Source organism: Octopus sinensis, linkage group LG29 (assembly GCF_006345805.1).
Source record: "Octopus sinensis linkage group LG29, ASM634580v1, whole genome shotgun sequence".
Classification (NCBI taxonomy): domain Eukaryota; kingdom Metazoa; phylum Mollusca; class Cephalopoda; order Octopoda; family Octopodidae; genus Octopus; species Octopus sinensis.
Window position 1 is genome coordinate 4,471,781 of NC_043025.1, and position 18,724 is coordinate 4,490,504.

The 18,724-nt window shown below is 40.2% G+C and overlaps 2 protein-coding genes across 5 annotated transcripts in view; both read right to left on the minus strand.

Moving 5' to 3' along the window:
• The window catches only part of LOC115226061 (MARVEL domain-containing protein 1-like), a 347,770-nt gene that overhangs the window by 68,720 nt on the left and 260,326 nt on the right, over positions 1-18,724 (minus strand). The gene's annotated exons all lie outside the window — the stretch shown is intronic.
• Positions 9,943-18,724, minus strand: part of LOC115225994 (protein fantom-like) — a 61,725-nt gene continuing 52,943 nt past the window's right edge. For all 3 annotated transcript variants that reach the window (XM_036514898.1, XM_029796968.2, XM_036514897.1), the window contains exons 30-34: positions 17,681-18,003; positions 16,752-16,944; positions 13,743-13,827; positions 12,037-12,170; positions 9,943-10,534 (exon numbers count right to left, since the gene is read on the minus strand). In XM_036514898.1, coding sequence (XP_036370791.1) covers positions 10,425-10,534; positions 12,037-12,170; positions 13,743-13,827; positions 16,752-16,944; positions 17,681-18,003 — 845 coding nt within the window. In that variant the 3' untranslated portion in view covers positions 9,943-10,424. The remainder of the gene's footprint in view (positions 10,535-12,036; positions 12,171-13,742; positions 13,828-16,751; positions 16,945-17,680; positions 18,004-18,724) is intronic.

Here is an 18,724-nt window from a genome sequence, read left to right on the forward strand (position 1 = left end):
ACTGCCGTTCAAACCGAAAAGATCCTTTATTAATTCAATGCAAATAGAGTCTTTTACTTAATGGCCCAAAGAGACACAAGCAAAACGGTAGGATTACAACCATTTTCAGCTTTTCCGTTTTTCGTCTCTGTGGTGTTAGCAGTGTCATGGGCTGTGATGAGCTATGTGGTGTTGGTGGAGAGGATGACAGATGAGGTCAAACTGAAAAGATCCTTTTTTTTTATAATAGGAGCGGGGAGGGCTCCTAAGTAAGTGCGCAAGTTATATATCTGGAACTGTGGTACTGGTATGGCGCACACAAAACTGTCTTACAATTGACATTTGACAAGTCCCTTAACCCCTAGGGGTTCATTGGAGCGCTGCAGCTATGCAGCGTATCTAGGGCGAAAAAACTTGGCAGAGGCCATCCCTCACCAGGCTAAACTCATTTCTACAGTTGAGTGGACTGGAAAACGTAAAATGAAGTGCTTTGCTCCAGGACATAACGGATTGCTTGGTCCCGGGATCGAAACCACAATCTCATGGTCATGAATCCAACACCCTAACCACTAAGTGACACACCTCCACAAAGGTGAGGCTTCGTATCCAAGTATTTTTAAATGCCTTGTAATTCTCATATGCTAGGACATGACAACCTCCTAAGCAGACCGGGTGCAGATATGAACAGCATATGGGAACCGATATTAAGGAAGGATAAGGCGGCGAACTGGCAGAAACATTAGCACGTCGGGCGAAATGCTTAGCGGTATTGCATCTGCCATTACGTTCTGAGTTCAAATTCCGCCGAGGTCGACTTTGCCTTTCATCCTTTCGGGGTTGATTAAATAAGTACCAGTTACGCACTGGGGTCAATATAATCGACTTAATCCCTTTGTCTGTCCTTGTTTGTCCTCTCTGTGTTTAGCCCCTTGTGGGTAGTAAAGAAATAGGTATTTCGTCTGCTGTTACGTTCTGAGTTCAAATTCCGCCGAGGTAGACTTTGCCTTTCATCCTTTCGGGGTTGATTAAATAAGTACCAGTTACGCACTGGGGTCGATGTAATCGACTTAATACCTATGTCTGTCCTTGTTTGTCCCCTCTGTGTTTAGCCCCTTGTGGGCAATAAAGAAATAGGTATTAAGGAAGGATAGGAAAATATTAGATTTATAAGCCCTAAAATTCACTCCATTATTGCCCACAGGCATATGGTGTAGTGGTTGAAAGCACGGGCTACTAACCCAAGATTCCGAGTTCAATTCCAGGCAGTGACCTGTATAACATTACATACATAACTCAACAACATACTTTAGGAATGATGAAGGCTGGAGGATATATCAGCCAAAATGTTGTGTTATATCAGCCATCAAATGTAAATAATGTACATAATTCCTCATCTCTTAGATATAGAACTGTATTATCTTATCTGCTGTTGATGACTTTTTTGTCCAGCAGGATGAAAGCTTCTTCACCAATGGGACCCAAGTACCACAACACCGATGGAAGAAGTGGAGACTGCAAGGGGGACTATGCTGAAAAATAAAGTATATATATAGGCGCAGGAGTGGCTGTGTGGTAGGTAGCTTGTTTACCAACCACATGGTTCCGGGTTCATTCCCACTGCATGGCAGCTTGGTCAAGTGTCTTCTACTATAGCCTCGGGCCGACCAAAGCCTTGTCAGTGGATTTGGTAGACGGAAACTGGAAGAAGCCTGTCGTATATATGTACACTTGCGTCAGAAATTAATTAGCACTTCTCAAATTTCTACATTAAATAGGTTAAATCAATTAACCTATGAGCTGTTCAAAACGTCTTACGCGATGAGAAAACTTAGTATGGTGTGATTTCGGTCCTTGCGAGGTGCTACCTATATCTATTAAACAAAGGAAGATTTGTCTGCATCTGCACTCCAAGTTGTTGTTGCACTGCTATGTCAACATCATAAGGCTGTAGACTCTCAAACTGCTCTGCAAACAAAGTTACGTCATCGTTCTGCGCAACAGTGAACTCGCAACAAAGCAATAGTTCGAGATATGGCCACTAGGTGACAGCACATACCTTGAGTGAAGAGCAAATCAAGGGTGCTAATTAATTTCTGACGGTAGTGTATGTGTGTGTATGTGTTTGCCCCCATACGATTGCTTGACAACCGATGCTGGTGTGTTTACGTCCCCGTAACTTAGTGGTTCAGCAAAAGAGACCGATAGAATAAGTACTAGGCTTACAAAGAATAAGTCCTGGGGGTCGATTTACTCGACTAGAAGGCGGTGCTCCAGCATGGCCGCAGTCCAATGACTGAAACAATTAAAAGAGTAAAAGAATATACACACACACACACATCTATAATAACTACTGAGTTCCTTAACTCTTTGGATCCTCCAGGAATGCCTTCTCCCAAAGCTGTGCAATGGAACAAGACTGACTGTCAGGCAATCGTATCCACATCTTTTGGAAGCAACAATCCTCACTGGACTAGGAAAGGGAGAAAATGTGTTTATTCCAAGAATTCCACTGATTTCAGCAGACATGTCCTTTAAATTCAAGACTCTTCAAATTCCAGTAAGAATTAGTTTTGCAATGTCAACTAACAGGCGCAGGAGTGGCTGTGTGGTAAGTAGCTTGCTAACCAACCACATGGTTCCGGGTTCAGTCCCACTGCGTGGCATCTTGGGCAAGTGTCTTCTGCTATAGCCCCGGGCCGACCAATGCCTTGTGAGTGGATTTGGTAGAGGGAAACTGAAAGAAGCCTGTCGTATATATGTATATATATGTATATGTGTGTGCGTTTGTGTGTCTGTGTTTGTCCCCCAAGCATTGCTTGACAACCGATGCTGGTGTGTTTAGGTCCCCGTCACTTAGCGGTTCGGCAAAAAGAGACCGTTAGAATAAGTACTAAAAGGTGGTGCTCCAGCATGGCCGCAGTCAAATGACTGAAACAAGTAAAAGAGTAAAAGAGTAAAAGAGTAACAAGAGCCAAAGGATAATCACTGAAAATTGTTGGACTTCACCTTATGCGTCAGTGCTTTCCTCATGGTGATCTCTATGGTTGTTCCAGAGTTGGAAATGGCAACAATCACTTCGTACTCACACCAAATGGTAAAACTAAGAATATTGTTTAGCCTGCTGATGCTTCACAGAGATCTCCAAATGCCACAGTGATACAAAATTCTCCATATAGGCATAGGAGTGGCTGTGTGGTAAGTAGCTTGCTTATGAACCACATAGTTCCAGGTTCAGTCCCACTGTGTGGCACCTTGGGTAAATGTCTTCTACTATAGCCTCGGGCCGACCAAAGCCTTGTGAGTGAAAGAAGCCCGTCGTATATATGTATATATATATATATATATGTATGTGCGTGTTTGTGTGTCTGTGTTTGTTCCCCCAACATCACTTGACAACCGATGCCGGTGTGTTTACGTCCCCAAAACTTAGCAGTTCGGCAAAAGAGACCGATAGAATAAGTACTAGGCTTACAAAGAATAAGTCCTGGGGTTGATTTGATCGACTAAAGGCGGTGCTCCAGCATGGCCACAGTCACATGACTGAAACAAGTAAAAGAGTATATGTGATCCTCTGTGATATAAATCTAAGATGGTAGGGTACCGATAAATGCTTTATTACTATTTATCCCCTTAGTTTTAGGCTGCACGCCCAATTAACCCTCCACAGGAAATAGCTTAAAAGTACAGCTTTTAAGCTAGTATACATACATACATATATATATATATATAATCAGTGTGCATTCAAAGCGGTGATCAGTAATCTTACGAAACCAGTATGCTTTTGAATCTCTTTAACAATTCACAATAATGACTTTTATTACTTTTATTCCTACCTCAGTTCATCTAATTGTATATATCTATCATTACTTTTCATAAAAAGCCTTTTCTTTTTTGATTTACAATTTCCATTTTCGCTTATTTTTCTTCTTACTTTCCCATATATATATTACAGTTGTACATGGGTATATGGTGTAGTGGTTAAGAGCACGGGCTACTAACTCCAAGATTCTGAGTTCGATTCCAGGCAGTGACCTGAATAATAATAATAATACAGAAAGATACCTTAGGAATGAGACTACAGGTTCGAAATTTCCCCAAGACACCTGATGAAGGCTGGAGGGTATATCAGCTGAAATGTTGTGTTAACAACAAAGATGAGGACAAATATCCGTCAAATATAAATAATCATCATCATCATCATCATCATTTAGCGTCCGTTTTCCATGCTAGCATGGGTTGGACAGTTCAACTGGGGTCTGTGAAGCCGGAAGGCTTCATCAGGCCCAGTCAGATCTGGCAGTGTTTCTACGGCTGGATGCCCTTCCTAACGCCAACCACTCCATGAGTGTAGTGGGTGCTTTTTACGTGCCACCTACACAGGTGCCAGACAGAGCTGGCAAATGGCCATGAACAGATGGTGCTTTTACGTACCACCAGCACAGGGGCCAGGCGAAGCTGGCAATGGACACGAGCGGATGGTGCTTTTACATGCCACCGGCACGGGGGCCAGGCGAGGCTGGCAACGGACACGAACGGATGGTGCTTTTATGCGCCACTGGCACGGGGGCCAGGCGAGGCTGGCAGCGGACACGAACGGATGGTGCTTTTACGTGCTACCGGCACGGAGGCCAGACATGGCGGCGCCGACACCGACCACGATCGGATGGTTCGCTTAACCACAGCTGCAATTTCCACTGATGTTGATCGACCTCAATTTTGGTTCTGCTTTCTGATATCTGATTTGATTTGGTTTGATTTTGATTTTGATTTTGACTGTTTTCACTGGTCTTGCCGGGTCTTCTCACGCACAGCATACTTCCATAAATAATGTAGATATATATATATATATATATATATATATATATATATATATACATACACCAGAGTAAGCACATAATGCAAAACAAGGTGGAGAAAATAGTTCTTGAACGCCAGAGGCAGAGTAATATACTTTATTAAAAAGCAGCAAAAATATCACAAAAACTGTTACTCAGAGTTTCACGGTCCCGTTTGTCAGACATATATATACATATATATATATACACACACACACTCACACACACACACACACACACATGCACATACACACAGACAATGGGATACTTTCAGTTTCTACCAACCAAGTCCTTTCCCGTGTCTTTGGTCAACCTGAGGATTCAGTAGAAGGCACATGTGCAAATTGCCATGCAGTGGGATTGAACCTAAAACCATGTGGCTAAGAGGCAAACTTCTTGACCACACAGCTATGTCAGCAGTGTTCAAAAAAAAAAATTAATAAAATGAAATAACGACAGAAACAAATAAATAAAAAGACATCAGAGTTTATTGCAAAATAGAATGGTTTGGCTGTGGCATTAATTTCTGTATAGTTTTTGAGAAGATTGGCATTTGGAGGGATCATTAAGAACATCTATATGTGTGTGTATATATATATATATATATATGTGTGTGTGTATATATGCTATTTATACAGATACATATGTATATACATATATACACATCTATATATATATATGTATACGTATATACTTACTTACATACTTCACACACATACATATATATATATGTATGTATATACATAAATATGTGTGTGTATGTGTAACAATTGTTCATCATGGACGGAATTAATTCAAACTGCATTTTGAGATGGAAATAGGACAAACAGCATGGTGTACAGAAATAGGACAAAGAAGTGTCATCATACTGTAAATAAATAGCATAAACTATGATAGCAGGTTAAAATAGGTTGAGATATATCATAGTGAATGAAATAGGATAAACATCAGGAAGGACAAAATAAACTATATATGTTGGGCAACATAGATCAGCCCCAAATATAGAGTCAAAATAGGTCAAACTATAAAATATTAAGTAAATAAAATAATTATAGCAAACTAATTTCTAGAGGGAAAATGGGACAAACTTGAACAGAAACAGAACATAAAGCAAGCTGTATATGTACAAAAATAGGACAAAGCTCACAAAGTGGAAACACATCTATCTGGGTTAAAATGGGATACACATTAACATGGTTTCAGAATAGGACATATTTCAGGGCAAAGAGAAAAGACCATATAGAAAAATAGGAAATGCTACACAATAGAGCAGTATAGCTAGACTAAGTACAAATACAGAACATATGATGTACAAAAATAGGACAAGCTATATCAGGTATTAAAAAGAATAAACCAAAAATGGAGCAGAACATATTTAAAACGGGGCACACAACAGCATGGTTTCAAAGCAGGATATATTTCAGAGCAGAGAGAAAAGGCCATATACAAAAATAGGAAATGCAACAAAATACAGCAGAATAATTAGATCAAGTACAAATATAGGACAAACTATATAATGTATGAAAACAGGACATACTATATCAGGTATGAAAATAGGATAAACCACAAAATGTAGCCAAAAATATCTAAAAAGAGGCACACAACATGGTTTTAAAACGGGATTTCAGGACAGCCAGAAAATAGGACAAGCTATATGGATTATAAAAATAGGGACATTATATGAAGTACAAAAATAAGACAACCTATATGATGAAAAAATAAGACAATATACAGCAGAGTTTGAAAATAAGTGTGAATAATGGGATAAAATATACAATGAAAGTAAAGGAGTATAAACTGTATTAGGGATTACTATTAAAGGGATAATCCTCTATATAAAGTCACAATAGGTCAAACTGTATAGATACAGAAAAACATTCTCTCTTCAAAAGTATATTCTTATCCTATTTTTTTCCAAACATTATGTAGATCTTATTTTCCAAATCTGTTGCACATTGTCTTATTTTTCTATAAAATTTGTCCTATTTTAACTTTTATAATATAGGGGTCGATTAAATAAGTACCAGTTACGCACTGGGGTCAATATAATCGACTTAATCCCTTTGTCTGTCCTTGTTTGTCCCCAGGTGGCGCTTTTGGGGCTGCTGTAGGTAATATGTGTTTTTTGTGGGGTCTGGGAGCAGTAAACAAATGGGCCGCCTTAGGCAGCACACACTCTAGCTACGCCAGTGACCCTTGATACGGTTTATACTATTTCATTTCCATTTGTGTCCAGCAATAATATAGATTGTTTCCTTTGCAAACCAATGTCCTATTTTTTTATCATATTTAAAAATATTTTGATGCACTTTTATGATACAGTTATCTAAATTTATTTTTCAATTCATGTTCTTCACTTTTTCAGACTATTCCAACCTATGAATTCTGCTTTAAGGCACACTTTGTGCTCCATTATGTAATTTGTCCTACTTTCCTACTTCAAAAGCTTGATTTTTCTTGTACTTGATACATCTTGTCACCTGATATATCACCTGATATCTTGTCCTATTTTCATATGTCACATAACTTGTTTCATTTGTGTATCTGATATATCTTGTCCTATTCTAAAACCATGATGTTTTAAATTTCATGTTCACTCAAATACACTTCCAGCTCCATTTTGTATTCTGTCCTATTTTTGTGCATGATACAACATGCTCTATTTATTGTAGGATTCGAAAATAATAAAAACTACATGTTTGACAGAAACGAACTAAGATACACCACAGAAGCAGATGGATATAAACTATACCCATCAAGGAATAAATAAAAATAGGACAAATTATTACTCTAGAAAATAAAAGAGAACCATTCACAAACAGAATAACCCCAAACAAACTGTAACATTAGGAGTATTAGGACAAGCTAAAAACATTGGAAAGAAAAATAGGACATCAATTTATTGAGAAGTATGAATCACAGAATAGGACATAGAAAAGAAATGGCATCTATTATCTTTTACATGTTTGGTCTTTGGGCTGTGGCCATGCTGGGGCACAGCCTTGAAGGGTTTTAGTCAAACAAATTGATGCCAATACTTATTTTTAAGTTTTGTATATGTTCTATTGATCTTGTTTTTTTTTTACCAAACTCCTAAGTTATAGGTACATAAATAAACCAACACCGGTTGTCATGTGGTGGTCATGGGGACACAAACAAAAAGACACACACACATACATACATACACACACACACACACATACATTCAGTTTCTGTTTACAAATTTCACTCACAAGACATTAGCTACTTTGGGGGTTATAGTAGAAGGCAATTACCCAAGGTGATGCACAGTAAGACTGAACCTGAAACCACATGGTTGCAGAGTGATCTTCTTAACCACACAGCTATGTCTGCATGTAATGAAAACAAAAACAACAAAAAAAATGAACCCTTCCAGAAAAAAAAATCTATCGTAGACAGAAAACATTGATAATAGAACAAATTATGGGGTCACTATATCCAACTCAATCCCTATCTTTAATCATCTGTCATGCTCTTTTCTCACTCAAGCACACATACCTATCCACCTGCTGTATCCTTTTTCCCATATTCACCTTGGAACTTGAGAATTATGCCCTCACTTCTCCCTTTCTCTTTTCCGGTTGGGAAAACCATGTATTCAATTCTTCAGCAAGACACTCACTCTGGTCCCTGTATCATACATTCACATCCTTGAATTCTGTAACTCCATTCAGTTAGGGGTCTCATCATGTGAGTATCTTGTGACTTCGCTATTGCTGATGCCATGAAAAGAAGCATCTAATACACTCTGTGAAGTGGTTGGCATCAGGAAGGGCATCCATCTGTAAAAAACACACCAAAACAGATGGTAGATTTTGGCACAATTCTTTGGCATGTTGGTTCCTGTGAAATCCTCTAACCCATGCCACCATGGAAAGAGGGAAGTTAAACGATAATATTGATACACACATGAAATACACCTCCCCCTCACATACACACATAGTCTATTGCACTCTAGAGTATTTAGCAATGCACCCACCCTTTATATTCCTTTATCTTAATTCTCTCTCTCTCTCTCTCATATCCATCTCGTAACTTGAGGATACACCCTCACCATTTTTCTCTCTCTTTTCTGCTGGGGAAGCTATCTATTCACCTTTTGAGCAAAACACCTCTTCCTATTGTTGCCTCTCTCTTAATTTCATTTCCTTGCACACTGTACTTCACTCGGTCAAGGGGTTTTGTTGTGCAAGTATTGGCAACCTTATTGCTGGTGCCTTGGGAAAAAGTATCCTTACATCCTGTAAAGTGGTCGGCATTAAGAAAAGTATCCAACAGCAGAGACCATATTAAAGCAGATATTGGAGCTTAGCACAGTCCTCTGGCCCATTTGTACACGTTGAAATGTCCAACGCATGCCAGCTTTGAAGAAGGAATGCTAAATGGTGACGATGATGATGATGATAGTGAAAATAAAACAAAACTAGTATACAAGAAAGATGAACATAGGACATAAAAAAAAACCTGCACCACTGAAGAATATAGCACAAAATATAACATGAGAGAAAAAACTTGATAAATTAGTTAAGATGAAAAAATAGGACAAACTAAACTTGGAGGAAAAGTGGAAATTCAGAGAAAACTAGTCTCTCAAAAAGAAAATGAGACACGTATAGAATAGGGGAAAATTGAATAGGTTAGGACATGAGAATTTGCACCACTGTAGAATCACCATCATCATTGTTTTAAAATACAATTTTCCATGCTTCCATGCGTCAGGCAGGATTCGTTAAGGCAAATTTTCTATGGTTGGATGCTCTTCCTGTTGCCAACTCACATCTGTTTCTAAGAATTTGGGACAAAAATATGAGGAAAAATAGGTCAAGCTGTACTTGGATGAAAATATGAAATTAAGAGAAAATAAGTCATTTGAAATAAATGTTGAAACAGAGACAAGTTGAAACAGAGATATGAGATATATATGATGTGTACCACACCAAAATAGAAGAATCTTAGTTATGAAGGGAAATAAGAGAAAAATTAAAAGATGAAGAGCAAAAGAACAAAACAGGGCAGCAGAGATAGGACAAGACTGAGAACCAAAACATCATTGGTGAGGTAGGACAGAAGGTAAAAATCAAAATTTGAGAGACAAGCTAGGACAAAGGGTGATGACTAAAGCTTGAGAGAAAAATAGGACAAATGGGGGAGGGAAACTTCTGAGGAGAGATAGGACAAGAGTGAGGAAAGCTTGAGAGGAGATAGGATGAATGGAGAGGAAAATGAGAGGATAGATAGGACAAAGAGAGAAAGGGCAAATCTTGAGAGGAGAGATAGGACAAGACAGAGGAAAACTTCAGATGAGAGGCAAGCTAGGACAAAGGGTGATGACTATAGCTTGAGAGAAAAATAGGACAAATGGGGGGGGACTTCTGCAGAGAGATAGGACAAGAGGGAGGAAAGCTTGAGAGGAGAGATAGGATGAATGGAGAGGAAAATGAGAGGATAGATAGGACAACAGGGGGAGGGCAAATCTTGAGAGGAGAGATAGGACAAAAGGAAGAAGTGGGGGATACTTGAGAGCAAAGATAGGACAAAAAGGAAAACTTGAGAGGAGGGACAGAACAATAATAACGATGGAACACAGTTCTAATGGCGCACAATCTCTCGGTCAACAGCCTGCAGTGCTTTCAGACAAATTACGCTGACATTGAGTCTGCCAATCGGAACTTGGTGGCGCTGGTTTTCTATGTCGTAGACTGAAAGTAAAGAGAAAATATGTGAAAGAGACAAAGGTACATATATTTTTTTGTATTTGTAATTTCTTTTCTTTTCTTTTCTGTTCTTTCTTCTTTGATTATATTTGGGTTTCAAATTATAGAGAATTACATATGTATGTATATAGTTATATTTCAGGAAGGTCATTTGTTTTTTTTTGTTTTGTTTTTGCCAGAGTGAACGAAAGAGAGAGAGAGAAAGAGGGAGATGTATATGTAGGCAGACAGGCACATATGGTAATAGATAGACAGACAGTCAGACAGATAGATAGATAGATAGATAGATAGATAGATAGATAGATAGATAGATAGATAGATAGATAGATAGATAGATAGATAGATAGATAGATAGATAGGTAGATAGATAGATAGGAAGATAGATCCATTCATACCTATCAACCTACCTAACTACATACATAGAGATACACCATAACAGGCATTGCTACAAAAACAAATCTTTCATCGCTTACAATTGGTAACCTCTACCGTTACATATATATATATATATAATATATATATATATATATATATATATTATATATATATATATATATATATATATATATATATAATATATATATAAAGTTATTCCAAACATGAAAGCACAAAAAAACACAACAACGCGAGGACGTGGAACTAAGATAGTATTATTGGACGCTCAGGAAAGAAGGAAAGAAGGTGGGTTTAACGTTTCGAGCGGAGCTCTTCGTCGGAAACATAGGAGAAGGAAAGATCCAGAGAAGGGAAGACAGAGGAAAAAAAATCGCCAATGGTACACACGCGGTCACATTTTTTTTTTATATATATATATATATATATATATATATATATATATATATATATGTAACGGCATGGCTCAGTAAGAGCGTCAAGCTCACGATCATGAGGTTGTGAGTTCGAATCCCAGACTGGGCTCCGTGTTGTGTTCTTGAGCAAGACACTTTATTTCACATTGCTCCAGTTCACTCAGCTGTAGAAATGAGTCACAGGTACCAAGCTGTATCGGCCCCTTTACCTTTCCCTTGGATGACACTGGTGGCGTGGAGAGGGGAGGCCGGTATGCATGGGTGACTGCTGGTCTTCCATAAACAACCTTGCCCGGACTTGTGCCTGGGAGGGTAACTTTCTAGGTGCAATCCCATGGTCAGTGTCGTGACCAAAGGGGGTCTCAGATATATATATATATATATATATACATGGATGGATGGATGGATAAGGTAGATAGATAATTAAGAGGTGGGGTTGTAGTAGCAGTGCTATGTACAGGTGTCAATTTGAGTGTGAATGAGAACTGAGACAAGAACAAAAAAAAACGACACATCACCACTACTGTGCATACCACCACCACCACCACAACAACAACAACAACAACACACATACACACACACCACCACCACTACCATTGCCAGAAACACACATCCTACCACTACCTCCATCACCATAATGCACACTATCATTGCCATGGCCATCACCAAAGAACTTACTTGGAATCTCCTCGTCTACAATGTCCTTCTTGTTCTTTAGAATGTCCACCAGACTGACATACGCAACGCCAATCTCTTCACACTCCTCCGTCTGTGCGTCTTTCTCTGGTTCACTGACCACTGTGAAACGGATGCTGAACAGGAGAGGGAGAGAGAGAGAGAGAGTGATAAAAAGTAAGAGAGATGTAGAGAGACAGAGAGAGAGAGGGAGTAAAAGAGACAAAGAGAGAGATTGAGAGACATATCTCCAATTACTTTTTAATGTTAGTCTACACACACATACACATGCATACATACACACATACATACTTACACACATGCATACATATACATACACACACATACATACATACACATATATATATACAAACACACACACATACATGTTACTCAAGAGTCGGACCCCTTTCATTTCCTGTTTTGTTTGCCAAAAATCCTGGTGAAACTTTATCATGAACTCCCGTGTTTTTCCTTGTTTTAACCCAAAATGGAAACAAACATCGTTCCTCCATGTGATTGGCTTGAAAATTGTTTAGATACTTTCTTAACATGAAACCAAAGGCAGCCTTGATACACAAAGAAAGTACACACAAATACAAGGTGAATTCCAGAAGTTCTGAGACTTTTTTAGGAGAGGCAATTAAAACAGTACCAGATTACTGTAATTTTAGTTTATTATTACTAATTAATTAAGTGGCACTCCATTGGTTATGGTGATGAGGGTTCAAGCTGATCTAATCAAGGGAACAGCCTGCTCGTGAAATTAACAAGCAAATGGCTGAGTACTCCACAGACACGTGTACCCTTAACGTAGTTTTCAGGGAGATTCAGTGTGACACAGAATGTGACAAGGCTGGCTCCTTTGAATTACGGATACAACTCATTTTTGCCAGCTGAGTGGACTGGAGCAACATGAAATAAAGTGTCTTGCTCAAGGACACAATGTGGCCCCAGGAATTACCTTATTTTTCTTTGCCAAATGACCAACCCAAAATACAACAATATCTGTTTCAACACACCACTTCACATCAGGAGTCTTGCAACACACATTCATAAACATATATATATATATATATATATAATAATATATATATAATATATATATATATACACACAGATAAAGGGTGAAATATAATTAATTTAATAAAATCAACAAATTTCACCTAGTAGTATTTCGGTATGGAAAAGGACCATATTCGGTAAAAATTTATATAATATAATAATAAGGGTTTTTTGCAACAAGTTGCTTAAACCACATACCGAAAATTTTAGAAATAGCAGCCAAAAGACTACTATTTCCTTTTACTACAAAAATAAGTCTCCACAAACAACAATATTTGTAACCCACATATGGCAAAAAAAGAAGAAAAACAATGAAATCACACAGTCTTCGGATTAATTATAGATTATGTTGATAAGGAAATGAACCTTACGATTCTAATCCAGAAATGTGCATCCATAATTAATCCGTAGACTGTGTGGTTTTGTTGTTTTTCTTCTTCTTTTGCCAAATGTGAGTTACAAATACTGTTGTTTGTGGAGACTAATTTTTGTAGTAAAAGAAATAGTAGCCCTTTGACTGCTATTTCTAATATTTTCGGTATGTGGTTTAAGCAACTTGTTGCAAAAAACCCTTATTATTATAATTATATATATATATATATATATATATACATATATATATAGGTATGTCTATAAGTACTTACGAGCCCCCATCTGGGTCATCAGGTAACAGCATACTGGCAAGAAACTGGCGTTTTTCATAATTGTTCTGGTAGTCCACATGTAAACCTGTGATAATAGAGGGTTAAAGTACAGGTAGTAGTAGTAGTAGCAGCAGCAGTAGTAGTAGTAGTAGTAGCAGCAGCAGCAGTAGTAGTAGTAGTAGTAGTAGTAGTAGTAGTAGCAGCAGCAGCAGTAGTAGTAGTAGTAGTTGTAGTAGTTAGTGTTAATAGTAGTTAGTAGTAGAAGTAGTAGTTGTAGTAATAGTAGTAGTAGTTAGTAGTAGTAGTAGTAGTAGTAGAATTAATAGTAGTAGTAGTAGTTAGTAGTAGTAATAGTAGTAGTTAGTAGTAGTAGTAGTAGTAGTAGTAGTAGTAGTAATAGTAATAGTAGTAGAGGTAGTAGTAGTAGTAGTAGTAGTAGTTAGTAGTAGTAGTTAGTAGTAGTAGTAGGGGCAGTGGTAGTGGTGGTGGAAGTAACAGTAGTGGTGGTGGTGGAGGTAGTAATGGCAGTGATTGATGGTGACAGTCATGGTCATAGCAATGGGGGGTTTGTAGTAGTAGTAGTAGTAGTAGTAGGGGTAGCGGTGGTAGTGGTAGTGGTGGTGGCAGTGATGGTGGTGGTGGTGGCATTAGTAGTAGTGGTAGAGGTAAAGAAGAAGGTGGATATAAGAGAGAATAGAAACGAGGAAATGATGAGAAATTTGATAAGAGTATGGGAGGGGGAGAGTGAGAAAGGGTCGAGGTGGGAGTAGATGTGATGACCAAGGGTGGAGGTGCCGTTGATGAGGAAAACCAGGTGGGAAGATGTAAGGTGGGAGAGATGGAGGTGGGTCACGAAAGAGAACGGGGGGGGGGAAGAAAGTAGGGTGGGTGGGGTGGACGATGAGTAAAGTGTAGAAGCTGTTGAGGGTGAGGTGCAGAAGTATTTAAGAGGGGCCACAATAAATGGGGCATGAGGGTGGCTATGAGAGGGGTGGGGGCGGGGGGAAGATGAAGATGAATTTTTCTCAGAGGGGCAAGAGAAATCAGAACTAATTCAAACTCAGTCGGTTGTGATGGTGTATGGTTGCAGTTGGTCCGGTCAACGGAAAGAGATCTGCCTGTGAAATTAACGTGCAAGTGGCTGAGCGCTCCACGGACATGTGTACCGGGAATTGATCTCATGACCTCATGATCATGAGCTAAATACTCAAACCACTAAACAATGTACCTTCACAAAAAGTGAGAGTTCCGGTTGATCCGATCAACGGATCAACCTGCTTGAGAAATTAACGTGCAAGTGGCTGAGTGCTCCACAGACATGTGTACCCTAAACGTGGTTCTTAGAGAGATTCAGCATGACACACCAAATGTGACAAGGCTGGCCTCTTTGAAATATTGGGACAACAAATTTTTGTCAGCTGAACGGAGTGGGGCAACGTAAAATAAAGGGTCTTGCTCAAGGACACAAGGCTTCGATGGGAATTGATCTCATTACCTCATGATCACGAGCTAAATACTCAAACCACTAAACAATGTGCCTTCAAAAAAATTGAGAGTTCCGGTTGATCCAATCGTGAAATTACCATGCAAGTGACTGAGTACTCCACAGGCGCAGGAGTGGCTGTGTGGTAAGTAGCTTGTTTACCAACCACATGGTTCCGGGTTCAGTCCCACTGCGTGGCATCTTGGGCAAGTGTCTTCTGCTATGGCCTCGGGCTGACCAAAGCCTTGTGAGTGGATTTGGTAGACGGAAACTGAAAGAAGCCTGTGGTATATATGTATATATATATATATGTGTGTTTGTGTTTGTGTGTCTGTGTTTGTCCCCGCAACATTGCTTGACAACCGATGCTGGTGTGTTTATGTACCCGTAACTTAGCGGTTCGGCAAAAGAGACCAATAGAATAAGTACTGGGCTTACAAAAGAATAAGTCCTGGGGTTGAGTTGCTCGATTAAAGGTGGTGCTCCAGCATGGCCACAGTCAAATGACTGAAACAAGTAAAAGAGTAAAAGACATGCGTACCCATAACTTAGTTCTCTGGGAGATTAAGCGTGACCCAGAGTGTGACAAGGATGGCCCCTCTTGAATTACAGGTACTACTCATTTTTGCCAGCTGAGTGGACAGGAGCAATGTGAAATAAAGTGTCTTGCTCAAGGACTCAACGCGTCGTCAGGAATTGAACTCATGACCATAGGATCGTGAACTGAATGCCCCTAACCACTAAGCTACGATAATTGAAGGCAGAGAAAGGAGGGGATTAGAGTAAATAGGGGGCAGAGGGATGGTAGTACAAATAAGGGAAGGAAGTGGTTCCAAGGAAGAGGGGACAGGGAGTGCAAAGAATGGGCAGGGATGATGTAAGGAGGGATTAACGAAGGTAAAGGTATGGCTGATAGCAAATATCAGTACAGAAGGGAAGAGGGGGGGAAAGGTGAGAGGGATAGAAGTGGGTAAAAAAAGGGGGAGGTGACAAGCAGTAACTTGTAGACATCAGAAAGTGAGAGGTAAAAGTAGTGGGGTGGAGGAAAGTATATGGTGCCAGAGATGGAGGTGAGAGGCACTAGGATAGCTAGAGTGTGTGCCACTCGTGATGGCCCTTCCATTTGCTCCCCCCACCGGACCCCACAAAAAAACCCCACATATTGCCAACAGCAGACCCAAAAGTACCGCCCCTTTAAAAGTGCCACCCAGGATGGACTGCCCCCTACTGTGTGCCTCCTAGCTATGCTAATGCTCAGAAGTATAAAAGGGTGGTTATAGTGAATGGGGTGACAACAGAATGAAGAATATCAATGGCAGATATGAGAGGGCATTAAACATGAGGGGTGTAGGGGGCTCTGAAGGAGGATGGCCAGTGGTTAGGGTGTCGGGCTGACAATCATAAGGCAGTGAGTTCGATTCCCAGACCGGGAACAGATCAAAATTGGCATATTTAATAACAGATCAAGGTTGAACTCAGGGTTAAATAACAACAACAACAAATAAAAAAAAAGACACCAGACTTACATTTAGAAAAATTGAAGTGGATTGGTTGGTCAGCTCGAGGTTTGGGTAATGGGTAGGGTGTTTCCAGTTCCTCGGGTGGGTAATTCAGAAAGCGGTACTCAATGTAGAGCTGTGTGACCCTGTCGTTCAGCAGTGGTGGTGAGTTCTCGTCGAGGGTCAGATACGAAACTACCACGGTGACCGTGTCCCCGTCCTGTAGGAAGAATTGCAAAAATTGAAAGGAAAAAAAAAAGGAAAACAAACCACTGGTCAATTCATGCATGGACAACTGACCAAATGCCATGTATGTGTGTGTGTGTATAGATGGGCCATCATCATTATTGTTATAATCAACACCGTTTGTGTGGAAGCACTCCGTCGGTTACGACGACGAGGGTTCCGGCTGATCCGATCAACGGAACAGTCTGCTCGTGGAATTAACGTGTAAGTGGCTGAGCACTCCACAGACACGTGTACCCTTAACGTAGTTCTCGGGGATATTCAGCATGACACAGAGAGTGACAAGGACGGCCCTTTGAAATACAGGTACAACAGAAACAGGAAGTAAGAGTGAGAGAAAGTTGTGGTGAAAGAGTACAGCAGGGATCACCACCATCCCCTGCCGGAGCCTTGGGGATATTCAGCGTGACACAGAGAGTGACAAGGCCGGCCCTTTGAAATACAGGTACAACAGAAACAGGAAGTAAGAGTGAGAGAAAGTTGTGGCGAAAGGGTACAGCAGGGATCACCACCATCCCCTGCCGGAGCCTCGTGGAGCTTTAGGTGTTTTCGCTCAATAAACACTCACAACGCCCGGTCTGGGAATCGAAACCGCGATCCTACGACCGCAAGTCCGCTGCCCTAACCACTGGGCCATTGCGCCTCCACTATCAACACTGTTTAAGGAAGGAAGGAAGGAAGGAAGGAAAGAAGGCATCTTTGAGAATTACCTTGTCCCTGCCGGTCGAGTTTTTGGATGAGTTTACCGCAGTAGGGATAACCAAATCCTCATTGTCCGAGTAGCTGGACGGTGCCTCTTCATAGCTTGCCTGTATCATCTCCTCTACTTCTTCTTCTACCTGTTCTGCGAATTCTTTTCCTCCTCCTCCTTCTCTCACGTTTTCGCTAGAGCTTTGCTCTTCTTTGCTCTCTTTCTTCTTCTTCTTCTTCCTCTTTCTCTCTTTGGAAGCACCAACATCGCTGCCTCTGCCACTGCCGCTGCTGCCAACGTATTCACTATTACCGATGTTGTCCTGGTACTGATGTTCGAAGGCTGGAGAGAGAGAAAAAAAACAATAAAAAACAGATGAACATTATTTACATTATTTACATTTGACGGATATTTCTCCTCATCTTGTTTGTTCTTAACACAACGTTTCGGCTGATATACCCTCCAGCCTTCATCAGGTGTCTTGGGGAAATTTCAAACATGGGTTCTCATTCCTAAGGTATTTTTCGATGTTGTTATTATTATTATCATCATTATTCAGGTCACTGCCTGGAATCAAACTCGGAATCTTGGGGTTAGTAGCCCATGCTCTTAACCACTACGCCACATGCCCGTGGGCGAAGTAGTTAAGAGCATGGGCTACTAACCCCAAGATTCCGAGTTTGGAGCTTTGACGAAAACACAAAGCCTTATGTGTGGATTTGGTAGATGGAAACTGAAAGAAGCCCGTCCTATATATGTATGTTTTGTGTGTTTATGTTTGTCCCCCTAGCATTGCTTGACAACCGATGTTGGTGTGTTTACGTCCCCGTCACATAGCAGTTCGGCAAAAAGAGACCGATAGAATAAGTACTGGGCTTACAAAGAATAAGTCCCGGGGTCGAGTTGCTCGACTAAAGGGGCGGTGCTCCAGCATGGCCGCAGTCAAAATGACTGAAACAAGTAAAAGAGTAAAAGAGTAAAAGGAGCATACAGCCCAGTCGGGGAATCGAACTCACAACCTCGTGATTGTGAGCCAGCAGTCTAACCACTGAGCCGTGCGTCC